Consider the following 26,853-nt stretch of genomic DNA (forward strand, 5'->3'; position numbering starts at 1 on the left):
CAGAAAAGTGCAGAAACAGAATTGAACTATGTATACAAAAGGCAAGTGGCGAGGAGATATGGGGAGGCAGGAAGACCCGGGGCTACACTGGCAGCTAAAATATGTGTGCAGAAGCCGCCACAGGTAGTGGAGGCGGTAGAAGATGAACATGGAGAGTTGCACCATGATATGAGGGGCATATTGGAAGCATTCAGACATACCTTCGGCACATTGTATAAAACTGACGTAACCGCCCCTGCGGATGAAATTGCACACTACTGTGACATGGTAGCGCTAGCTTGGCTATCGGATACTGAGAGGCAATATCTCTCCCAACCAGTCACAGTAGAGGAGGTGACGGAGACGATAAAGGCGCTGCAGAACGGAAAGGCACCCGGACCAGACGGGTTCACGGGGGAATTTTATATGGCTTTTGTGGACCAAATGGCCCCCCATGTGGTGGCCTTGCTGAGTGATGCCCATGAGAAAGGGACACTGCCTGATTCTCTACGAGAGGCTATGATTATAGCGTTGTTGAAACCAGACAAGGACCCGGCCAAATGCGACTCTTACAGGCCACTGTCACTTATAAATGTAGATACTAAAATACTTTCTAAAATTCTGGCGACAAGACTGCAGGTTTTAATGACGAGATTAATCCTTCCTGACCAATCGGGCTTTATTCCCACTAGATCGACAGCACACAACACGAGAACATTGTTTGCATTGGCACACTACCTGTCCCCAGAGACAAAAGCGGCAGCGGTCCTACTGGACGCTGCTAAAGCATTTGATACTATTGCCTGGGTATATCTGCGGACAATATTGAGTAGAATGGGCTTCCCACCGATGTTTCTGCAATGGGTGGCGCTCCTATATACAAAACCTATAGCAAGAATCAGAATTAACAAATATGTCTCGGACCCCATTGAAATAGAAAGAGGCACAAGGCAAGGATGTCCACTCTCCCCCCTATTATTTGCCATAGCAATAGAACCCCTAGCATGTAAAATTAGGCAGGAACATCATTATTCGGCGTTACAGTTCCCCCAAAGACCACTACACATTTCGTTGTATGCAGACGATGTGCTACTGTATGTAAAAGACCAGAAAGACAATTTAAACCCGCTACTAAGGGAGTTTGTCAAATTTGGATATCATTCTGGGCTTAATATCAACTGGACGAAATCCACGATCATACCACTCACTGACAGCACACGTCCTTTCCATCTAGACTACCCCTTGGACTGGCAATTGGACCCAGTGAGATACCTGGGGGTATGGTTCCATAGAAGTCCGGAAGAGGTGATTCGCACGAATTACGGCAGAGTGCTAGCTGGATTGGAACAGAAAATAGACAGGTGGATACAACTACCACTGTCGATGGCAGATAGGAAAGCCATAGTAAAAATAGTGCTCCTACCAAAACTACTATATCTATTTAATAATATCCCGATACACCCACCAAAACCAGTGTTCCAAGCAATAAAATCGGCAACCCTTAAACTGATCTGGGCAGGAAAAACAGCAAGAATAGATCTACACACTCTGACATTACCATATGTAAAAGGGGGAATTTAACGTCCCGGACTTTCTACTGTATTATCTATGCGCTCAAGCACAATATGCTCACTTTTGGTATTACCCCGTCCCGTTCCTCACCCATGTAGCAGTGGAAGAAGGAGACGCCATACCTATACCCCTAGATGCAGTTTTGACGCACGCTAGGCCGCCACTACACAAACAAGATATTAACACAGTGGATGCTACAGCGACCGCATGGCAGACCATAGCAAAAAAAGTGAACAAACAACCAATTTACACAACGGAAATGCCACTACACTATCACCCAGCGCTGTCGGTTACACAAGAAAAAGTGGGAATGGAACTACTTACACAAGTGGGAATTGACACATTGGGTGATCTATATCAAGAGGGCACAGTTAAAACATTGGAAGACCTGGCATATATAAATCAATCCCTGCTATTCCGATTCACATTCCATAGACTGCAGGGTACGCTGAAGGCACACTATCCCACGTACCCAGCTGAGCCTGATATTCTGCTGACACTACAGCTGTTTATCACTTCTCCTGACTCAAGGCACCTCGTCTCTAGGTTGTATAGTGCGCTGCAAGCTGAAATGGGTGCCACAGCGAGTAAAGCGATTCAGAAATGGAATCTGTGTTTGGAAATACCATTGACGGACGAAGACTGGAGTGTAGCTGGCACGATTACTGAAATATTACCACCAAATGGGAACCTAAGACTCATACACATTAGATACCTGCACCACACCTACCACACCCCACTACGACTACACAAATTCGGGCTGCGCGAAGATTCTAGATGTCAACGTTGTGGGATGGAGAATGCAGATTTTGTACATATGGCATGGTATTGTAGGGAAGTGGCTCAATTTTGGGTAGAGGTTACAGAACTGCTGGGAAATATGGTGGTAACTGTGATACAATGTACTATAAGAACGTGCCTTCTGAATATACTGCCTAAAGTTAAAGCAGGAAAGCGCAAATTCTGCGTGCTGGCACTGCTACTGGCCAAACGAAACATAGCAATATGCTGGGGTGGTAAGAAAACACCGCAAATAAAGCAATGGGTAAGAGACATGGTATACTGTAATGATACTATCAAACTATATGAGGAAGAACTACCACTACGAGCACGGCCCAAAGACTATTGACATTACCTGGTGGATTACCTATCTGACTTGGAAGACCAGTTCGAACAAAAGTAAGAAAGACTGTATTAGTTGTGACAAAATACCTTTGTGTTGTAAATGACCTGATGGATATGGAGTGTTGTAATGCAGTTCGATTATGTGGGGCAGCTATGCCTAAATGTTGGACATTGTATGTCCTATGTTGTTTTCTCTTGAAATACCAATAAATAAAAAAAAAAAAAAAAATTTTAAAAAACACATAGTATGTACCTAAGCTATCAAGCAGTCAAGGTTCAGTTCACTGAGACTGGCTTGGACTAGTTGTTGCTTGCTGTTCTTGGCAAATAACAGGAATTTTGGCTTGGTCGAATGGACATCTGTTAGGTGCTGGACATACAGGTCTGGATGAGGTGGAGGCAGAATTTGAGGCTACGGATATCTAGAGTTAGAGACTTTCAGATAGAGTTATGCATTGTTGAACGTATTAGTGAATTTTGGTGCAGTTATCCATGAGTAGAGCCCCAAGAATCTAGGTACAAATCACTGCTTGTTATAAATCCCCTTGAATAATTCAAAAGTACGACTGCCTGTGATGGAATTGGGTATATTGTGAGTATCACATGGCCACAACAGCCTCTATTAACAGTTTACAACGTATTAGAGCTAAAATATTTCATCGCACACACTCTTTCACCAACCAGTTCATTCACTCTATATGCCACTTGCCTGAACAAGGTCCAATGCAATACAATAATGTCCATCCATGTCACTAGTGACAAACTGAACACGTGTGGTGAAGCTCGAGAAAAAATGGTAAGTCCTTTTTAAGTAAGTGACCCGAAGCAGGTATAAACACCATCCCAATTCCAGCAACTCCCATCTGTGGAATCACATATCACGTTCATATCTAGATGTCCCTTGAAGCAACATCGTAGTGCGCTATATACACTCATAATACAACACAAAGTCTATGGGAGGCTTCAACGTTGCAAAGTTAGAGTAAAATGTTGTCAATATTATTCATCCAACGTATCTTTTTTCTCCTTTTCTTATTGGCAGAGTCCTTATCAGCAATGTGGGAGCGCTTCTGGGCCGCAACAGCATTGGTAGTCAAAGAAAGCAAATAAAATCGTTGGCAAACTATAATTACAACCGGTACCATGTAATGGATGAGGTAAAGTACTCTTAAGATAAATTTACCTCAGGCTTAATAGTAACATTGTGGCCAAACTATCAAATCATATCAGATAACCAATTGTTTATAAGCTGATTTTAGGAAGCATGGGATTTAGGGTGTCCCTCAAATATACACACGGTATTCATTCCACAAGGCAAACATGTTATGTATAAAACAGAGAAAGTGGAATGCAGCAAAGCAAGGCTTGTCTCTCCAGGCGTACTAAGAAATTAGATAGCCCTTGATATTGTGGGTGCAAAGATCTTCACAATTATGCGGGGGGTGGGGAGGAGGGGGTGGAGACCAGGCCCTGGTAGTCCACATGTCTAAGACCTTGGTGTCTTAGTGCTGTAACCAGTTTTGGGGGCTGAAACTGTCATGAGTCTCAGATTGTGGGCATGAGTGACTGGAGGAATGACAGAGGATGTGTTGCTATTAGTGTAAGAGAGACAGTGATTCTTTTGTCATCAGTGGGCAGATTCCCCCGGAATTATCAAAGGTCATCTGCACGGCAAGATACTATCCATTGTCCCTAATGCACAATAATATGTGTATATTTCACTGAAACACTCATCATTTCCTCTTCTTGCCTGTCATGTATGAGTATTCCACGGCTGATGATGCAGTGTTCTCTCAGGTGTCAGTGAGTAACAAGTATATAAAGACAACCACAATATTCTGCTTCATAAATAATTTTAGTACATGCACTATTAAGTACTATCTTGCAGCCTTGAAAAAGCCGCAGCCTGCACGCCACTAAGTGATGAAGCACGTGTTGGCTGTAAACTCTTGAACTGTATATTTACTCTTGAATCCTTGATCAGCGATAAACACATAGAATAAGATAACTTCACCATCCGTTTTGTTGCACCTGCTCATTTCTGTCTAAATTCTTAAATATTTTACATAATACATCCAGTGAACCATATAGCGTCACAATTCCAAACTCAATTTCTGCGATATAACAATATGTGGGGAGGGGGCTGTACCCATGCTGCACGAATACACAAGCTCACTATTCCATTTCTCTCATGAGGCATTATAGCGGAATGACTGGGTTGGGAGTTCTCTTTCGCATTTTCAATAAAATGACTCCCCCCTCCCCCCACCACCACCACCTGAGCCCTATGCATCTCCGCAGTGTTGGACAGTGCCGGAAATAACAAAGACCCTTTGTTGGACCTAGGGAACCCCCAGTCACATAGGGTAGCTTGGCACTAAGTGGGAAGGCCTAACTCCAAGGAACATGTGCTAAGTTTGCGTCACACCCATCAGTAACATCACCTCCATCCACCCAAAAAGGACACTACACCAAAATTTTGTAGGAAAATACGTGTCTCTTTATAAAATCATCTATAGCAATTTCGTTCTACTTTTATCACAACCTTTCTATAATATAGTACAAATCACTGTTATCACTTTCTGGGCTAAACCCAATTTTCACTAAGCAGCATTAATACTTTTTAACACTTTATCAGGGTAAATGTTCTGGGACAATTCCTACATCCAGAATCCTAGATACATTTACTACCGCTTCCATACAGTTACACGGTCTAATTTTACTCCTCAGTGTGACAAGTTTATATTTTACTCACTAGGCTCCAAGGCTATTGCAAGCAGAGATTTATAGGTTCTCAGGGACAATTCACTAACAGGCCCCTAGAATCAGGGCTCCCTCAGCTGGCTATCTGGATAAAGACAGGCAATTGAGGTTACATTTATTAGATGACCATTTACGTTTTACTTTAAGCACAAGATAACATTTGTCTCTCACAGAATTTTACTCAGGCTCTAGAAGCTTCGTTTTCAAGGAGACACCCTTCTCATTTATTTCCCTCGTATTTCTAATATAGCCCTTAGACCTTGACTTTCAGGTCCAATACATTGGTTCAGTCAGATACCCCTCCACTTTCTAGGCGCGTTGTCTTGCAGTATTAGGGATGATCTGGGCCACGGTAACGCTGTCCCTGGCGCCGTTAACTAGTGAGATCCTCCCACCCAGTCACTCGATTCTGAAGTAACTCTCCCGGTGAGGCAGACTCCCACGCTACTACTCCTAGGCCGAAGCAGACTCCTTTTACTCTGGGAGCTCTGCTCCTCCCTCCCGACCTTACCGGGTCTCCGCTGAGGCTGTCCCGGCCTGTTTGCTGGGTAACACCTGTTCCGCTCTGTGAGGGCTCCGGTCCCTGTGCTGCCGGCTCTCACGCAGCTGACTGGGCCGGGGCTGTGGCGACTCTCTCTCGGCGTGCCTCGCGTCTTCGGGACACGCCCCACGCCGTAGCCGTCAGAGGCGGAGGAGGAGGAGGCTTCTTGGCTGGTACTGGGCGTCTTCCCGCCCCCTTTCTTCCGGGTTCCTGCGCCGCCGCTCTGCCGCAAGTTGGATTCCGAACCCACCGCTTGGCTGGTCCGCACCAGGCGCTCCGTATCAGCTCTCCTCACCAGAGACCCCCCTGTTGGGAAGACGACCGGCAACAGGCAGTCCCGTCTCTGGCCCCAACAAGGTAGGATTACTGCTCTTTGCTGTTGCCAGACAGCGGGGACCCTGGGGATACGAGACAATGGCTAACTCCTGCACTTTGCAGCGGCAGTCCAGGCGGATCTTTCAAGATGGGGTAAAACAGACGTTTTCTCTGCGTGCTTATTCAATATGCTCCCAGGGAGGTGTTCTAAACGCTCCTCAGCTGGTGATTTGGCACAGTTAGAAAGCTGGTGATGATCGGTGCTGTGAGGGCTCCGTCAGTAGGCGGGGGTTACGTCAACGGGGTAGGGTAACTAACCTAAGAGACAGGCTGATCCCTCCCTCAGTGCGCCTTCCTTCCCATGCTAAAGCTTTGCTCCTGACCAGTCTCCTCCCAGGCTCTCTCTGGACACTCTTTCTCCACACCTAAAATGGCCGCCCTGGTGCCGGCCTTATATAGGCTGGTTCTGGCTACCAGAACCCTCCAGAAGGTTCTAGTACCCTCTTAATGTAACCCTATGGTCCCTGATCTAGAGGTGACAGTTATAGCAGCTAACGGAGACCATTTTGTGGGTCTCACAGATCTAGTCAGAAGTGGCACCTAGGCCTCAGGGAAAAGGTCTACGAGGGTCAAACTGCATATAACCCCTAGCCAACACCGCAAAAGAATACAGTGGACGTAAAAATTAAGGGATGTGAGGGGCGAAAAAGGGGACAAAAAATAAATAATAAATAGGAGGGACAACCCAAAGGGCAGACAGGTCTAACACGCGTTCCCCCCAGCTGAAATTGGGGAGAGCTACCCAACCCCTTGGGAGTCCTCATCACTAAGGCGGAAATACCTAGAGAGACCGTCTGCATTGGCGTGGTCCACTCCAGGCCGATGTTCCACCCGGAAGTCCATTCCCTGTAGGGAGATAGACCATCTCAACAACTTGGGATTTTTCCCCTTCATTTGCATCAGCCAACGAAGGGGTCGGTGGTCAGTCTGAACTAGGAAGTGCGAGCCAAACAGGTATGGCCGCAACTTCTTCAGAGCCCACACCACCGCAAAAGCTTCCCGCTCAATTGCACTCCACTTCTGTTCCCGGGGAAGTAGTCTCCTGGATAGGAAGACTACAGGCTGATCCAGACCCTCTTCATTGAGTTGCGATAACACTGCCCAAATGCCATGTTCTGATGCGTCTGTCTGGACAATGAACTCCTTGGAGAAGTCTGGGGCCCTCAGGACCGGTTCTGCACACATTGCCTGCTTCAATTTCTCAAAGGCTTGCTGACAAGCCCCTGTCCAGACTACCCGTCGAGGTTGTTTCTTGGATGTGAGCTCTGTGAGGGGCGCTACAATAGTGCCATACCCCTTCACAAAGCGACGGTAGTAACCTGTGAGGCCCAGGAAAGCTCGGACCTCAGTCTGGGTCTTGGGGGGTTCCCAGGCCATGATTGCCTCAATCTTTGCCTGGAGGGGCTGCACTGTTCCCCTACCCACCAAGGGACCTAGGTACACAACTGACCCCTGCCCAATCTGACATTTGCTGGCCTTGATTGTCAAGCCAGCTTGTTTCAGGGCCTGGAGAACTGCTTGCAAGTGATGCAAATGGTCCTCCCAACTGCTGCTGAAGACAGCAATGTCATCCAGGTAAGCAGCAGAGAAACCCTCCATTCCGGAGAGGACCTGGTTCACCAGCCGCTGAAAAGTGGCAGGGGCGTTCTTGAGCCCAAAGGTCATCACACAGAACTGGAAGTGTCCCTCAGGCGTGGAGAAAGCTGACCTTTCCTTTGCTCCATCTGTAAGGGAGATCTGCCAGTACCCTGAAGTGAGGTCAAAGGTACTCAAGTATTGGGCAGCTCCCAGCCGGTCAATCAATTCATCTGCCCTAGGGATCGGATGAGCATCAGTTTTGGTAACTGAGTTCAGTCCCCGGTAATCCACACAGAACCTCAGTTCTGGAGTGGTGCCTGGTGGAGCTGCTTTTGGCACTAGAACCACCGGGCTGGACCAGGGGCTACTGGAAGGTTCAATAACTCCTAGCTCCAGCATCTTGGTAACCTCACCGTGGATGCTGGCCTTCACCTTGTCTGACAGCCGGTAGGTCTTTGACTTCACTGGTGGGCTGTCTCCTGTGTCCACATCATGGGTACACAGGTGGGTTCTTCCCGGGACACGGGAGAACAACGCGGAGTACTGCTCCAATACTTGGCGGCAGTCCTCTCGCTGCTCAGGAGTTAGGGATGGGGAGAGAATCACTCCCTCCACCGACCCATCCCTCTCTTGAGACGAGAAGAGATCAGGGAGGGGCTCGCTTTCTGCTTCCTCTGCACCATCAGTCACCATCATCAAGATGACCTAGGGCCTCTCATGGTGGGGTTTGAGGCGATTGGCATGCAGCACCCGTAAGGGCTGTCGAGGGGTCTTAAGATCCACCAGGTAGGTCGCCTTACCCTTCTTTTCCAACACCTCAAAGGGGCCTGCCCAACGATCTTGAAGGGCACTTAGCTCTCCAGGTTCCATCACCCACACTTTCTGGCCAGGCTCCAACTCCACCGGGTGAGCATTGTGGTCGTACCATTCTTTCATTACTGCCTGACTGGCTTCCAAGTTGTCAGAAGCTTGCTTCCACAACTTTGCCATTTGGCTCCCAAAGGCCAGCCTGTAGCTCACCACATCCTGAGGAGGCTTTCTGGGAGACTTTTCCCATCCATCCTTCACCAGGCTGAGAGGTCCACGCACAGGGTGCCCGTACAACAGCTCAAAGGGGCTGAAGCCCACTCCCTTCTGCTGCAATTCTCTGTAGGAAAATAGCAAACAGGGCAGGAGGACGTCCCATTTCCTCCGTAGGCTCTCAGGCAGACTTCTTATCATGCCTTTCAAGGTATTATTGAACCTCTCTACCAGTCATTGGACTGGGGGTGGTATGGAGTGGTGAACCGGTAGGTCACTCCACACTCCTTCCACATTGCCCGCATATATGCGGACATGAAGTTGGTCCCCCTGTCGGACACAACTTCCTTGGGGAAACCCACTCGGGTAAAGATCCCTATCAGGGCCCTAGCCACAACAGGTGCAGTGACAGTCCTCAGAGGAATTGCCTCTGGGTACCGCGTGGCGTGATCCACCAGAACCAGGATAAACCTGTGACCAGCTGTAGTTGGTGGATCCAATGGCCCCACAATGTCGATGCCCACCCTTTCAAAGGGGGTGCTAACGACAGGTAGTGGTTCCAGGGGAGCTTTCAGCTTCACCCCTGTTTTCCCACTGGCTTGACAGGATACACACGTCCGACAGTATGTGTCAGATGCCACTTTCATCTGAGGCCAGTAAAAGTGGGGGACAATACGGGCAAAGGTCTTGTCCTGACCTAAGTGTCCTGCCAAGGGTATTTCATGAGCCAATTCTAACAGAAAGGCTCGGTATCGTTGAGGGACTACCAAGGCCCGTGATGAACCGGGCAAAGGTACCTTGGGTTCACTGTAGAGGAGTCCATCCTCCCAGTAAATGTGGTAGTGCCCTGCAACGTTCCCTGCTGCCTGGGCTTCGGCCTGTCGCCTCAGTCCCTCAAGGGTAGGGCACTCCTTCTGGCCCTTACAGAACTCCTCCCTAGTAGGCCCTCCCTCCACATGCCACTCAGCAAGGATGGGTAGGTCCTCCAGGGAGACTACTTCCCCCTCCACGGACTCCTGGCTCACCACCGCAGGTAGCCGATCTGTCACATGGGGCGTGGAAGCCGAAGCAGGCTTCTCCTGTCTTCGGGTCTGTCCCTTTTTGGCAGCGGGCTGGGCCATTGTTCCAGGCTCCAACCCAGGCGAACTCCCTCTCTGGGCAGTCGCAGACCTTGTGCTTACACAGGCCCAGTCAGGTGTACCCAGCATCTCCGAATGAGTCCGGTATTCCACCTCTCTCCAAGCATTGTGCTCCATCTCATTCCCCATCAGACAATCGACTGGCACGGCAGGGCTTACGGCAACTCGAAGTGAACCTGCAACCCCTTCCCACTCAAAGGGAACCTCGGCCACAGGGTAGTGGCCCATTCTGCCGTCAGCCATCGCGGCAGGGTGGAGTACATTGGGAATCACCTGCTCTGGAGACACCAGTTGACTCCTTACCATAGTCATGCTGGCTCCTGTATCTCTCAGAGCCTCCCCTCTCTGGCCATTGATGGTAATCCATTGCCCTTACTTGATAGTATTTGGGGGCACCTGGATCTTAGGAACCATCTCCCGATCTCCCAGGGACACTAAGGTGACACCCGCCCACTCACCCCCCTTATCTAAGGGCAACTCCTCCCCGTGCGCTACACTAGCTACTCCCGGGGCTTTTCCTCCCTGTTCTGGGACAATTCCTACATCCAGAATCCTAGATACATTTACTACCGCTTCCATACAGTTACACGGTCTAATTTTACTCCTCAGTGTGACAAGTTTATATTTTACTCACTAGGCTCCAAGGCTATTGCAAGCAGAGATTTATAGGTTCTCAGGGACAATTCACTAACAGGCCCCTAGAATCAGGGCTCCCTCAGCTGGCTATCTGGATAAAGACAGGCAATTGAGGTTACATTTATTAGATGACCATTTACGTTTTACTTTAAGCACAAGGTAACATTTGTCTCTCACAGAATCTTACTCAGGCTCTAGAAGCTTCGTTTTCAAGGAGACACCCTTCTCATTTATTTCCCTCGTATTTCCAATATAGCCCTTAGACCTTGACTTTCAGGTCCAGTACATTAGTTCAGTCAGATACCCCTCCGCTTTCTAGGCGCGTTGTCTTGCAGTATTAGGGATGATCTGGGCCACGCGCCTCGGTAACGCTGTCCCTGGCGCCGTTAACTAGTGAGATCCTCCCACCCAGTCACTCGATTCTGAAGTAACTCCCCCGGTGAGGCAGACTCCCACGCTACTACTCCTAGGCCGAAGCAGACTCCTTTTACTCTGGGAGCTCTGCTCCTCCCTCCCGACCTTACCGGGTCTCCGCTGAGGCTGTCCCGGCCTGTTTGCTGGGTAACACCTGTTCCGCTCTGTGAGGGCTCCGGTCCCTGTGCTGCCGGCTCTCACGCAGCTGACTGGGCCGGGGCTGTGGCGACTCTCTCTCGGCGTGCCTCGCGTCTTCGGGACACGCCCCACGCCGTAGCCGTCAGAGGCGGAGGAGGAGGAGGCTTCTTGGATGGTCCTGGGTGTCTTCCCGCCCCCTTTCTTCCGGGTTCCTGTGCCGCCGCTCTGCCGCAAGTTGGATTCCGAACCCGCCGCTTGGCTGGTCCGCACCAGGCGCTCCGTATCAGCTCTCCTCACCAGAGACCCCCCTGTTGGGCAGATGACCGGCAACAGGCAGTCCCGTCTCTGGCCCCAACAAGGTAGGATTACTGCTCTTTGCTGTTGCCAGACAGCGGGGACCCTGGGGATACGAGACAATGGCTAACTCCTGCACTTTTCAGCGGCAGTCCAGGCGGATCTTTCAAGATGGGGAAAAACAGACGTTTTCTCTGCGTGCCTATTCACTATGCTCCCAGGGAGGTGTTCTACCGCTCCTCAGCTGGTGATTTGGCACAGTTAGAAAGCTGGTGATGATCGATGCTGTGAGGGCTCCGACAGTAGGCGGGGGTTACGTCAACCGGGTAGGGTAACTAACCTAAGAGACAGGCTGATCCCTCCCTCAGTGCGCCTTCCTTCCCACGCTTAAGTTTTGCTCCTCACCAGTCTCCTCCCAGGCTCTCTCTGGACACTCTTTCTCCACACCTAAAATGGCCGCCCTGGTGCCGGCCTTATATAGGCTGGTTCTGGCTACCAGAACCCTCCAGAAGGTTCTAGTACCTTCTTAATGTAACCCTATGGTCCCTGATCTAGAGGTGACAGTTATAGCAGTTAACGGAGACCATTTTGTGGGTCTCACAGATCTAGTCAGAAGTGGCACCTAGGCCTCAGGGAAAAGGTCTACGAGGGTCAAAGAGCATCTAACCCCTAGCCAACACCGCAAAAGAATACAGTGGACGTAAAAATTAAGGGATGTGAGGGGCGAAAAGGGGATAAAAAATAAATAATAAATAGGAGGGACAACCCAAAGGGCAGACAGGTCTAACACCTTTGCTCACCCACAGGTCTCCTGAGACACTAAGCGAGAAACATGCACAGTTCACCCTCTCAGGCCTACTAACCCAGCGAGCGCGATGGGCAGAGATGGGTCCACCCTCCAAGTTCATAGGACGAATCTGCTTCGAATCTGTCGCACGCGGTTGTGCAGAGACATAGGGGTCAGGCGATATGGCGGTGCCAGATTATTGGTGTGTCCACATGAAACAAGGGAGGGTTGAACCCCTCAAATCACCTAAAATGTCTCTTTCTTTCTCCCTGAACACTATTCTCTCACCTTGCATGAGGTGACAGTAACGACCTAGAAAGCCACCTAAAAAGAGTGGAGCTGTATCAACCACAAGTGGGGTTTCCAGACACATCAGGAAAATGTTGTGCCTCAATGTCAGAATCGAATAAGGACTTTGCGGAGGATAGGGGTTCTGCACCATGAAACAACACGTGAAGGCATAATAATATAATTTAAAGTTTAAGAAATTAGATGACAAAGTTGGGATTACTGTTGAGGATACTGACACATATGGCATTCGAAACTGAGGCAATTGTGAGTCCTCTTCTGTACTATTTGAGGACAATCACTCGCACAGGTAGGTGTTCTTGGGGTAAATCAGGTAGATTTCAAGCCTGCCTCTCGCCCATATAAGTATCTGAACTAGTTACACATGTACTGGACAGGCTAGCAGTTCTATGGAATAAATGCATAGACACCCCTACCCCAATGTCATTTGTTATCCTGCAGCTGAGGTATAAGTGTTCACATTTCTACACTGTCTTTGTCACTAGCACTATAATGTCAGGAACAGACGGTGCCCATCAAGTAGCACATGCACAGCTTAGCGAGAATGAGCAACTGGAACTGAGATGGCACACCACTGTGTGAAGGTCCCTCCCACTGATTGTGAATGAATGCCCAATGCTATCAGTTGTATCTACAGTTATTGAAACCTATTGTGGCCCAGGCCTCATATACGTCTTTAATGAGGCACACACAAGCGAAGGTATTTAATAGAGGCAGCAACTTAGCAGGCATCATAAAATGTGACAAAATTAGAGAGCCTGAAAAATAGCCTAAGCATCCAGAAATGAAGAAGTGCTGGAACCTAGATTAAATGGCAGAATTAGAGAAAGAACATGTGCAGTTCAGAAACAGGGTCACGTTCACTCTCTTTACTGAAATGTGTTTTATTTTTTTGTGTTGAAATTTTTTATTGAATTTTACAATAAAGTACATAGTAACACAGAAATAATAAAACTATGAATTATTGATAAAATTAAATACATATTTTGATGATAAATATGGACGAATAAATACAATAAATAAGGAATCATATTATATATAAGTATTGAAATACATACATAAATGAGTAGATATATAGTATAAGTAACATGAATAAGAAATTGATATTGTATATATTATAATATATAAAATATGAATAAATCTAAATATAGAAAGGAGACAATTACTTTGTACAAGATAATTATAATAATAATATCAGAGCACAAAAGTTTAAAGAAGAGTAGAAAGTTGATATGGAAAGTGGAGGGAAGAAGAAAATAAGAGGAGATAAACTGTAAAGAAGAGAATGAGAGAGACTAAAGCCAGAGTAAGGGAGGGGAGGGAAGGAAGACAGGAGTACGGAAAATGAAATGGTATAGGGAGAGGAAAAAGAAAAGAGATGCACAAAAATGTAAAATAATGAATTAATTGATTCGATTGTTTGCATTAGGAGAGAGAGTGGAGTTATCATAAACAAAAGGAATCCACAGGGTGGAAGGTGGTTGCTACCACAATGGTGGGGAGCAACCTGGGTTGTTAGAATACCCCTCACACACCAACAGGCCCCTTGGTGTCATGCTTCATCATCGGGGTCTTCGCAAAACCTCTACGGAATGCGGCGTGCTACGACTTCACGGCTACGCAGGAGCACTTTTAGGTGAACTATGTGTTTGGTGTGTGTGGGTAAAACAATGTGAGTGGTGAGGTGAAGGTGAAAAAATTAAAAAATACCTGGCACGTGAGTACAGAAAAATTTATTAAGTCTCCGGCTGGTATTATTAAAAGAGTGCTGTGATGGTTGTGGTCTACTAATTAGGGTAACCCAACCATGTCAGTGCGTCGACATGTTTCGGAGTTTGAAGAACTCCTTCTTCAGGACGAGGATATGCACTACTTATCCCCACCTTACTCACATGTGTGTAGATATAAAAGTGTGCTCTACAAAAAAGATATGGTGAAAATGTACCTATCTATGTTTAAAATAAGGTCCGTTGCGCCCAATTGGCGATTCAAGACACCTGAAAACAGAAACGTCAAATCAAAAACAAGAAATTACATGTCTTTTAACTTTTTGCTGTGTGAAATACACAGGGGTTAACAAGGAACAAAAGTGAAGGTCCAGGAACCCTGAAAAAAGGAAAAAACGAAAAAACGAATAACACTATAAACAAGACACACAAACAGGCATAATATCTGGTGGGACCGCTGAGGGAAAACGGTCCTCATACAGATGTATTGCTTACTTATGGAAAGAGGTTAACATGGCCTCATGAGCCACAGCGTGTAGGAGGGGTCCGTTCTACCAGGTGAGGCAACCTATGAGGTATTCAAAGAAATGAATCAATATGATGTGAACCCTCGTTTTTGTTGAAAATAGTACACACCACATCCATACACTCATTCACACTCACGGTTACTTTCAGGGCTTCCTGACTTCCTCCCTCTTCACGCGGCTCCGACGAGTGAATTCAGAGTTACAGGGAGGGTTATTTATAGTCTAAAAAGACTCAATTGGCCGCTAATTGAAAGCGGAACCTGCCCATGAAAGTACAATGCTAGTGCGCTCTTTGTCGCTTCTGCGCGCATTCCGGATGTGTTCCCACACGATCACGCATGCGCGCCTGAGTGGTAGATGCCGGCCGCGCATGCGCGGTAGTGTATCCTCGCTGCTCGCCTGATGGGCATGCGCAGAGGAAAGACGCTTGATGGGCATGCGCAGAGGAAAGACGCTCGCGTCTCGGTATACTGAGGATGATATCAGCGATAACTACAGGACTTGAACTGCTGGAAATGTTTGAAAAAAGTGGTCAAACAGATCCTAATCGTGGGAGACTAGTAGGAGAAGACTACTGTCAGTACACAGATCGAGTTTATCGCTACAGTGATTAATGGGAAATGTGAATGATCAGGGTATTGACATGAGTCAAAGAATGTAAGGATAAATACATATATACATGTAAAGAGGAAACTATATGTATATACATAAGGGGAAGCATGTTTCAGAAGGTTGACACTTCGGCTACATAGGTTCTGATCACAAAACCCCCCATTTGAGTTGTCGGTGCAGCTGTTCCATGAAAATCTAGTTTATGCAGCACGGTCACCTAAGTGATGAGTTTAGACTCATTCAAGTAGATACCGCCTGGTCGTTAGTAGGCGTATAAGGACAGATCTCATGGGTTTCTTAGCGTATTTGGCTCCATGGAATGGAGTCGTTCAACCCTGTCACGTCTGAGCCCAGACGAAACACCCATCTCTGTTCTTTTTCAAATAAGCCCCTTTCTGATGGTAACTGCTCAATAACAGTCCAATGTATGTCGTTCACACAGTGCTGTGCTTCAAGAAAATGAGATGCCATTTTTGTTGTCTGTTTTTTGCACCTTACATTGCTCTTGTGTTCGTTAATTCTCGTTTTCACAGCACGTGTGGTCATTCCTACATACTCCTTGCCACAAGGGCACGTGATGAGATACACCACGTTGCGGCTATTGCAATTTGTGACTGCTCGTTGTTCCCATTTTTCGCCATTCTTGAATTCTAAAGTCAGACTTTTCGTGGTCAAATGGCAGTTGTTACAGTTCCCACATGGATAATGCCCGTGTAGTCCTTTCAGCCTTGTCTGATGTACTGCATCGGTTTTTGGTCTAGTGTGGACCAGAATGTCCTTCAGGTTTCTCCCCCTTCTATGGGCAAAGATGGGTTTTTCCAAATCCAGATTCACACTGGTCAGGATGCGCCAATGTTTGTTTATTAGTTTGGATACCTGGTTTGACACAGGATTGTAGGTCGTGACACAGACTGGTCTGCCAGATTCCTCTTTTGGTGGGTTGTCATCCAGTAGAGCATCACGATTATTGTTCCTGGCTCTTTTCATTGCTCGGGTTATGATCTTGTCTGGGTATTTTCTCTGTTGTAATTTCTTACTCAGGTCCAGAGCCTGGATTTTGTACTTCCCCACATCGCTGCAATTTCGCCGTAGGCGAAGGAACTGCCCATATGGTAGGTTCTCTCTTAGGTGACGCGGATGAAAGCTATCGAACCTGAGGAGGCAGTTCCTTGCCGTTGGTTTGAAGTGCGTCTCTGTTTTCAGGAGACCAGCTTCATGATATATATTCAGGTCTAGGAAAACCATAGATTCATTGGACATTTGATGAGTGAACTTTAAAAACTCATTTTGGGTATTGAGCCATGGGACCAGCATGGGGAGCACCTTTGCTCCTAGTTTGGCTGGTCTCTACGTACACCATCTAGAGACCACCAAAATTCTGCACCAAGACAACCCGTTCAGGAGTAAAATCCTATCCTGGAAACGTTATATTGATGACGTGTTGGTTGTGTGGGAAGGTAACAACGAGTCAGTCATGGATTTCATGGAATGGATCAATACCCAAAATGAGTTTTTAAAGTTCACTCATCAAATGTCCAATGAATCTATGGTTTTCCTAGACCTGAATATATATCATGAAGCTGGTCTCCTGAAAACAGAGACGCACTTCAAACCAACGGCAAGGAACTGCCTCCTCAGGTTCGATAGCTTTCATCCGCGTCACCTAAGAGAGAACCTACCATATGGGCAGTTCCTTCGCCTACGGCGAAATTGCAGCGATGTGGGGAAGTACAAAATCCAGGCTCTGGACCTGAGTAAGAAATTACAACAGAGAAAATACCCAGACAAGATCATAACCCGAGCAATGAAAAGAGCCAGGAACAATAATCGTGATGCTCTACTGGATGACAACCCACCAAAAGAGGAATCTGGCAGACCAGTCTGTGTCACGACCTACAATCCTGTGTCAAACCAGGTATCCAAACTAATAAACAAACATTGGCGCATCCTGACCAGTGTGAATCTGGATTTGGAAAAACCCATCTTTGCCCATAGAAGGGGGAGAAACCTGAAGGACATTCTGGTCCACACTAGACCAAAAACCGATGCAGTACATCAGACAAGGCTGAAAGGACTACACGGGCATTATCCATGTGGGAACTGTAACAACTGCCATTTGACCACGAAAAGTCTGACTTTAGAATTCAAGAATGGCGAAAAATGGGAACAACGAGCAGTCACAAATTGCAATAGCCGCAACGTGGTGTATCTCATCACGTGCCCTTGTGGCAAGGAGTATGTAGGAATGACCACACGTGCTGTGAAAACGAGAATTAACGAACACAAGAGCAATGTAAGGTGCAAAAAACAGACAACAAAAATGGCATCTCATTTTCTTGAAGCACAGCACTGTGTGAACGACATACATTGGACTGTTATTGAGCAGTTACCATCAGAAAGGGGCTTATTTGAAAAAGAACAGAGATGGGTGTTTCGTCTGGGCTCAGACGTGACAGGGTTGAACGACTCCATTCCATGGAGCCAAATACGCTAAGAAACCCATGAGATCTGTCCTTATACGCCTACTAACGACCAGGCGGTATCTACTTGAATGAGTCTAAACTCATCACTTAGGTGACCGTGCTGCATAAACTAGATTTTCATGGAACAGCTGCACCGACAACTCAAATGGGGGGTTTTGTGATCAGAACCTATGTAGCCGAAGTGTCAACCTTCTGAAACATGCTTCCCCTTATGTATATACATATAGTTTCCTCTTTACATGTATATATGTATTTATCCTTACATTCTTTGACTCATGTCAATACCCTGATCATTCACATTTCCCATTAATCACTGTAGCGATAAACTCGATCTGTGTACTGACAGTAGTCTTCTCCTACTAGTCTCCCACGATTAGGATCTGTTTGACCACTTTTTTCAAACATTTCCAGCAGTTCAAGTCCTGTAGTTATCGCTGATATCATCCTCAGTATACCGAGACGCGAGCGTCTTTCCTCTGCGCATGCCCATCAAGCGTCTTTCCTCTGCGCATGCCCATCAGGCGAGCAGCGAGGATACACTACCGCGCATGCGCGGCCGGCATCTACCACTCAGGCGCGCATGCGTGATCGTGTGGGAACACATCCGGAATGCGCGCAGAAGCGACAAAGAGCGCACTAGCATTGTACTTTCATGGGCAGGTTCCGCTTTCAATTAGCGGCCAATTGAGTCTTTTTAGACTATAAATAACCCTCCCTGTAACTCTGAATTCACTCGTCGGAGCCGCGTGAAGAGGGAGGAAGTCAGGAAGCCCTGAAAGTAACCGTGAGTGTGAATGAGTGTATGGATGTGGTGTGTACTATTTTCAACAAAAACGAGGGTTCACATCATATTGATTCATTTCTTTGAATACCTCATAGGTTGCCTCACCTGGTAGAACGGACCCCTCCTACACGCTGTGGCTCATGAGGCCATGTTAACCTCTTTCCATAAGTAAGCAATACATCTGTATGAGGACCGTTTTCCCTCAGCGGTCCCACCAGATATTATGCCTGTTTGTGTGTCTTGTTTATAGTGTTATTCGTTTTTTCGTTTTTTCCTTTTTTCAGGGTTCCTGGACCTTCACTTTTGTTCCTTGTTAACCCCTGTGTATTTCACACAGCAAAAAGTTAAAAGACATGTAATTTCTTGTTTTTGATTTGACGTTTCTGTTTTCAGGTGTCTTGAATCGCCAATTGGGCGCAACGGACCTTATTTTAAACATAGATAGGTACATTTTCACCATATCTTTTTTGTAGAGCACACTTTTATATCTACACACATGTGAGTAAGGTGGGGATAAGTAGTGCATATCCTCGTCCTGAAGAAGGAGTTCTTCAAACTCCGAAACATGTCGACGCACTGACATGGTTGGGTTACCCTAATTAGTAGACCACAACCATCACAGCACTCTTTTAATAATACCAGCCGGAGACTTAATAAATTTTTCTGTACTCACGTGCCAGGTATTTTTTAATTTTTTCACCTTCACCTCACCACTCACATTGTTTTACCCACACACACCAAACACATAGTTCACCTAAAAGTGCTCCTGCGTAGCCGTGAAGTCGTAGCACGCCGCATTCCGTAGAGGTTTTGCGAAGACCCCGATGATGAAGCATGACACCAAGGGGCCTGTTGGTGTGTGAGGGGTATTCTAACAACCCAGGTTGCTCCCCACCATTGTGGTAGCAACCACCTTCCACCCTGTGGATTCCTTTTGTTTATGATAATTACTAGGGGAGACAGAATCCACATCTTCCTCTCCCTCTCCCTCTTTTGTTAAGGATTATTGAGAGAGTGGAGTTGACATCATTGTCAATTTTAGTTTTTAAAAAAGGAGACCAAGTTTGGAGAAATATATCAACTTGGTCCTGAAGGTTATAAATTGTGCGCTCCTGTAGGGCCGTCGCATCATTGCCACCAGCCATTCTTCCTGGGAGGGTGGAGAAGGAGTCTTCCAATGACCCAAAATACAGATTTTAGCTGTAGCTAGTGCAGTATGTAGGAGACGAATTTGTGGTTTGGAAAGTTTTGGAAAGTGTCGTAAATCATGCAAAAGGATTGTGGCTAGATGTAAATGGTAAAGATAATGACATTGTGGAATGCAAAGTTTTGCCAATAAAGGACCAAAAGGACCTTGTTTCTGGGCATTCGCAAATTATATGACCTATGTCACAACCAGAGTTTGAACATCTCCAGCAATTAGTGTGTGAGAGTAATCCAGCTTTATGCAATTTAGTCGGTGACCAGTGCCATTCATGGAGGATTTTAAATATACAAAATTTAAGCCTTGCTTCACAAACACCTTTATGTAATCCCTCTAATAACTTGTCCCGTTCAGATGCCGTATATGAAATAGATAAACGAGAATGCCATTTATTTTAGAGCATGGGAGAGAGACTGAAAATAGAGGAAGCATAAAGATTTTATAAAGACCAGAGGTCACTCCTCTAAGCTTCCCCCACAAATTTAGGTAAGATAATATTGGAAATACTTGAAGCAAACAAGGGGGAGGTCCGAAGTGTTTCCTCATACATTGTTGAAGTTGAAACTATCTAGAGGGGTGTTGTATAGGAAGATTAAATTCCTCACATAATTGAGAAACGGTTTTGAAATTTCCATCATGAAGAAGTTGATCTGGGGAGTAAATGCCAGCTGCTTGCCATAAAGGCCAGGATAAAGTGTGACCATTGATACGGATAGCTGAATTGTTCCATAGGGGAGCCTTTACATGAATACACAAGTTTAAACCCAGTATACGATGTACCCTCTGCCAAGATTTGTGCATGACTGATAAGATCGGATTTTTGGGGTCAGAAGAACTAGTACCACTACCATATAAAAGAGAAAGACCTGAATCCTTGGATAAAATATGACGCTCAATGGAAACCCATTGTGGAACATCTTTAGTTCCTGGCAAAAAAATAAGAGAATTGGGAGATGTGTAGAGCAAGGGAATAGTGTTCGATGGATGGAAGACCCATACCTACATATAACTGGTGGCCCTTTAATTTTACCATAGCAAGACGTGGTTTAGCTGAGCCCCATATGAAAATCTTAATCCAAGAATCGATTAATCTAAGGGTAGCTAAAGGAATCTGGAGGGGAAGCATACCTAAAATATAGATGAAACGCAGAAGGGTGACCATTTTGATAGCTTGAACTCTACCCCAAAGAGATAATCCTAGAACTTTCCACTTATCAAAATACCTCGGCATTTGAGAAAGTAAAGGAGCTAAGTTGTCTGCAGCCATATTTTCCAAACCTTTATTGACCAAAATTCCTAGGTATTTAAGATGTGAGGACTGCCAATGAAAACCAAATCCATGAATCACTGCCTTTCTAGTGCCATCAGAAATGGGTAATGCTTTGCTTTTGTCCCAATTTATTTTATAACCCGAAAAAGAGGAGAAATCATTAATAATTTGAAGGAGGGATGGGAGAGAAGATTAGTAAGAGTAAGAAGAATATTATATGCATATAAATAGATTTTAGAATATCCAATTGGGAGGGGGACACCTATAATATCATCAGATTGACGGATTGCAGCAGCAAGCGGTTCCATTGCTAAAAGAAAAAGAAGGGGGGGACAATGGGCAACCCTGGCATGTTCCACTCCCAATTGGGAATGCATAGGACAAAAACCACCACAATTTACCTGAGCTGAGGGGTAATCATATAGTAAACGCACTTTAGTGATGAATTCATCACCCAAACCAAATCTGTGCATTATAGTAAAAAGGTATTCCCACTCAATGCGGTCAAACGCTTTTTCTGCATCAAGCAAAAGGGCCAAGGCATCTTCTAAAAGATGTTTAGCAGACCACAAGGTATGAGCCAGTGTGTGTAGATGATTCTGAGAAGGACGCCCGGTACAAAACCCACTTGAGTGAAATGTATTAAAGAAGGCAGTACTTTGCGGAGTCAAGATGCCAAGATGCTGGCCAGGATTTTAATATCACAATTCAATAAAGAAATGGGACGATAGCTACCGCATAAAAGAGGGTCCTTGCCAGGTTTAGGTAGCTTGGCTATAACTCCTTATTAGAAAGAGAACCCAATGATGATTCTTTATCAGCCTCAAGAAATGCAGCATGCAATGTATCGGTCATATTATGACCTGCCCATCTATAAAATTCGTTTATACCAAAAGGGGTGACCCTGTGTCCCTCAGAACCTGGGTATGTGTGATTAAAGACAAAAGTGGTTCCGTCGGGTGAATCAATTGCTTTTACACGAAGGCTAAGGTTAGCTCATCACACAGAATAACACATTTAAAGAAAAACCAAATTTTTAAGAGAAAACAAATTGTTTAAAAGGAAACGAATTATAAGAGAAAACCTCTCTGACAACAAAATAAAATTCAAAGTATTTTTATGAAGAACAAAGTCACATTAAAACACCGGAATTACTTCATTCCATTTCAATTTCAACTATAAGTGAAGAAGTGACTGTTGGTGAACAAGGTGAATAGTGCAACAATTTTAGTGACACTTATTTACAGGTATTTACAAAATTTATACATGAAACAATGGGCAAGGGGAAATGGTTTGGCGGTCAGAGTTCTGAGTTAATACTCCAAGGAGACAGATGGTGACTGTGCCTGTTCCTGGAGAGTTCTTGACCAATATAAAGCGTCGACGTTTCGATCCTAGTGTGCCCCGATTGGTGGTCACGCGGATCTTTATCAAGACAGGGGGGGTCACATGGGGAAAAAACACGGGAGGGTGGTTTGGTTGGGTTGAAATTCTGGGTACACAGGAGGCTGCAGTCACACGCTGTGCATATGCCAATAGGTCAATCTCACATAGGGAAACACTCTTCAATAGAGCGAGGAACCGGCTAGCATCTCTCGCGGTCGCTCGAACCAGGTTCGAGCGACCGCGAGAGATGCTAGCCGGTTCCTCGCTCTATTGAAGAGTGTTTCCCTATGTGAGATTGACCTATTGGCATATGCACAGCGTGTGACTGCAGCCTCCTGTGTACCCAGAATTTCAACCCAACCAAACCACCCTCCCGTGTTTTTTCCCCATGTGACCCCCCCTGTCTTGATAAAGATCCGCGTGACCACCAATCGGGGCACACTAGGATCGAAACGTCGACGCTTTATATTGGTCAAGAACTCTCCAGGAACAGGCACAGTCACCATCTGTATCCTTGGAGTATTAACTCAGAACTCTGACCGCCAAACCATTTCCCCTTGCCCATTGTTTCATGTATAAATTTTGTAAATACCTGTAAATAAGTGTCACTAAAATTGTTGCACTATTCACCTTGTTCACCAACAGTCACTTCTTCACTTATAGTTGAAATTGAAATGGAATGAAGTAATTCCGGTGTTTTAATGTGACTTTGTTCTTCATAAAAATACTTTGAATTTTATTTTGTTGTCAGAGAGGTTTTCTCTTATAATTCGTTTCCTTTTAAACAATTTGTTTTCTCTTAAAAATTTGGTTTTTCTTTAAATGTGTTATTCTGTGTGATGAGCTAACCTTAGCCTTCGTGTAAAAGCAATTGATTCACCCGACGGAACCACTTTTGTCTTTAATCATCTATAAAATTCAGCAGAGAAGCCATCTTCCCCAGGAGCTTTATGATAAGGCAGAGCAGCAATAGCTTTAGAAATCTCATCTCCTGTGATTTCACCTTCAAGCAGAGCTCTACCATCATCAGAAAGACGCAGAAGATTCACCTTCTCTAAAAAAGAGGATATCTTATCTAGGTCTATTTGGTTACCTGGGGTATATAAGGATTGATAAAAGGAGGTATGAAATGTGTTTTAAAAGAATTATTTTTTTAACATGAAGAGGAGAGTAATGTTCTCCAGAAAGCCCCTTATACTAACTATAGTTAGGTTTGAAAGTTAGGACAGGTCCTCCTATTTAGCTCACCTTGGATGTTTTTCCCCATTTCATTTTTTGTAAGAAAATGGTTTATTGTATGGTGTGGGTGTGCAACCTCACCGTGTAACAAAGATAACATTCTATATCTTCACTAAATCCTTATTTTCATTAAATGCACTAAATCTGTGTCATCTATTGCGACTCTAGGTTTAAGGTTAGCCAGTGGGCCAGGGGATGGATCAAGGTACGTCTCGGAGAACTCCACCCTGTTGGCCATACTGCTCACGCCACAACCCCAACACTGAGAAGGCACAGAGGGACCATTGCCCAATAGCCTCGCATGGACTCACGTGATTCAACGTGCAGGGAGGAAACTCTAATACGCAAAGAGCTTCCTTTGATGACCTGATTGCACCTCCCTTAAAAAGGTGGAATGACCGGCATATTCGATTGAGCAAGAAGGGGTATGAACACAGTTGGCCACTGGTATTCAAATGGGCAACTACAGCAATACGACATTTTACCCTTCATGTGTTACTCCGCAGAGCCATTACCCCGCAGTTTTTACACCACAAAATATTTTACAACGCAGAGCTTTACACTCCAAACTATTAAAACGCATTCCATATTACAAAGCAAATTACTATTCTAACTCCACTGTGGCGTTACTTTGGGAAATGAGTTGTAATAGTTTTCTGTGTAAAGCCCTGCATTGTAAAATATTTTGCGGTGTAAAGACTGCGGGGTAATAGCACTGTGGAGTAACGCATGCGGGGTAAAGGAGTTTCCCTGTTCTGACTAATGATGCCCCTGTATAATACACTTAATTGCAGTACGACCTCTCTGTTCTGTATGAATGATGGCTACTTATGCAACCTTCTATTGCAGAAATCAAACAGACCGTTTTCTTGTACTATATGATCACATTGTGCGAAATACTGTTCCTATAGTACGGATGTACACTATACCTATATTTTCAATAAAATATGTTGACAAAAAAAAGTTTCTCTCTTCCTAGCCTTTGCTGTCAGCCTTCTGTATTCAATCCTGAATGGTCCTTTCCATGGTGTCTTGTACAGTGCCCCGCTCCTGTTGCTTCCTAGCCCGGCTCAGATTATGTAAGCAGCAATACACACCCCGATGTTAAAGATGTTAACATTATTTCAGTGAATCCGTCCTCGTCAAGACTTAGTTAAAGTCGGAAATAGTGCGTGTGAGAGGAGGTGTGGCGGTGGAAGAAACTGATTTCTGATAGATGAGCTCGATCTGAAGTAGAATACACAGGCAGAATGATATTTTCCATAAAGATAGCATTGAGGGTGAATTAGAGGCTTAAGCTTAAACCAGACCCATTCTCTCATATAGCATGAAGGAAGCTACTATACTCTCGCAAGATTGCTACGGCCATTTGATATTTCCATTCAGACTATCATATTAATTGATACAACATTCACTAAATAAGAGGCATTTTTTTTAATTAGAGTTTTGCATGTGGTCCAAAGCTATTAAAAGTGTTTTGAAGCCTACTGGTGTTGCACCACACAAACACATGTGCAACCACTAGTCAACAACCCCCTTACTGAGCTCTGACCTAAGCAGCTTACATTCTAGCTCACAAAGCTGGCAATGATTATTTATTATAAAAATGATGGTTTTGATTAAAATTGATTCCAATATGCCCCTGTTAACAATCAAATTCAAAATGATACCAGTATTGGCTAAGACTGTTGAGTGGTTGTTTCTCCTTCAAATGTGTATTGTTTCAAGACCAAGAAGGTTTATCTCTGATCTGATGTACTTGTTCCTCCTCTGGCAGATTTATGACTGGATGAGCCTAATAGTAGAGAAGCACACAGATGTTGTGAGCATGCATTATCTGGGATCAACATATGAGTCAAGGCCCATATTCTATCTCAAGGTGAGTGAACTCTAGCTAAGGACTCAGTGATGCATAGCAGCCAGGATGTCGATCTATGAATGAATAACTCCTCCCTCAGATGCTCTAGGCTCATCCCAATGTAGTTATTAATTCATACATATTGCATACTGTGATACTGTGTAGTACATTAACACCAGTATTTCCACACTCTTAAATAGTGTATAGCATTTTTAAGTTTTGTTGTCTTTGTACTATGTATTGAGTTCTGTTACCAAAAGTACCCCAGATTGGGTATATTCTATGCATCATACATATACAAGTACAAATACAAGAAAGACAGTTGGGGTGTCAAATGTTACCCCAAGATTATCTGCTGAATTGGTGGGAGGGGTGGGGGGGACCTAGTGATTCTGGCCACCATTCATGAGACCAAGCAGAGCTCTTCCATAAGACTAGGACTTCAGTTTTGCAAGGATTACAGCAAAGTGTGTTGCGGTCCTGTAGAGACCCATACAGAAGACCATGGCCTTCATATAAACTTTGAATTGTGCTTAGAAGAAATACTGAGACTCCAGCAGAGGGATGATGAGTTGGGTGTCATCCACATAATAGTGTAAGTATGGTTCAAATTTTTAAAGCACTTAAAAAGATTTGCAATGTCTTTTAGCTGCTGCTATTTATGCGGTACATCAAGGTCCAGGGTGGGACCTGCATGGAATTTGCTAAGCTTTCTTGGAATAGTGGAGTCAATAGCTGCTGTAATCCAGTTGTTAAAAGAGTTATTGTTGTTGGTGTTGTCCTGATTAAAAGAAGGAGTAGTCTGGGCAAACGAGTAAGGAAGGGCATCAGAGCTGAGCATGGCAGAAGGTCGCTTAGATCAAATGTAAATGTGGGCTAATTATAATTCATGTTAAATAATATTGCTCTGTGAACAGACCAGAAAATGATTAAGGTGGTTTCTTAAAATTCGTCATAGCAGGTTGAGAAAAAAGTATACCTAAGGTATGGCAGGCTTAATGGGTGTGGCTCGTTACTAATTGGTGAAGTTCAAAGGAGCGACAACTAGAGATGAGGATTCATGAATGATTAAAAGCTGGATCGTCAATGCAGA

The 26,853-nt window shown here is 45.2% G+C and overlaps 1 protein-coding gene across 1 annotated transcript in view; it reads left to right on the forward strand.

The window, feature by feature from the left end:
* The window catches only part of LOC144822608 (carboxypeptidase O-like), a 344,789-nt gene that overhangs the window by 45,316 nt on the left and 272,620 nt on the right, over positions 1 to 26,853 (forward strand). Inside the window, exons 4-5 of the mRNA XM_078680335.1 lie at positions 3,719 to 3,833; positions 25,680 to 25,781. Coding sequence (XP_078536461.1) covers positions 3,719 to 3,833; positions 25,680 to 25,781 — 217 coding nt within the window. The remainder of the gene's footprint in view (positions 1 to 3,718; positions 3,834 to 25,679; positions 25,782 to 26,853) is intronic.

The sequence above is a fragment of the Lissotriton helveticus genome, chromosome 3_1, assembly GCF_964261635.1.
Source record: "Lissotriton helveticus chromosome 3_1, aLisHel1.1, whole genome shotgun sequence".
In the NCBI taxonomy this organism is placed as follows: Eukaryota; Metazoa; Chordata; class Amphibia; order Caudata; family Salamandridae; genus Lissotriton; species Lissotriton helveticus.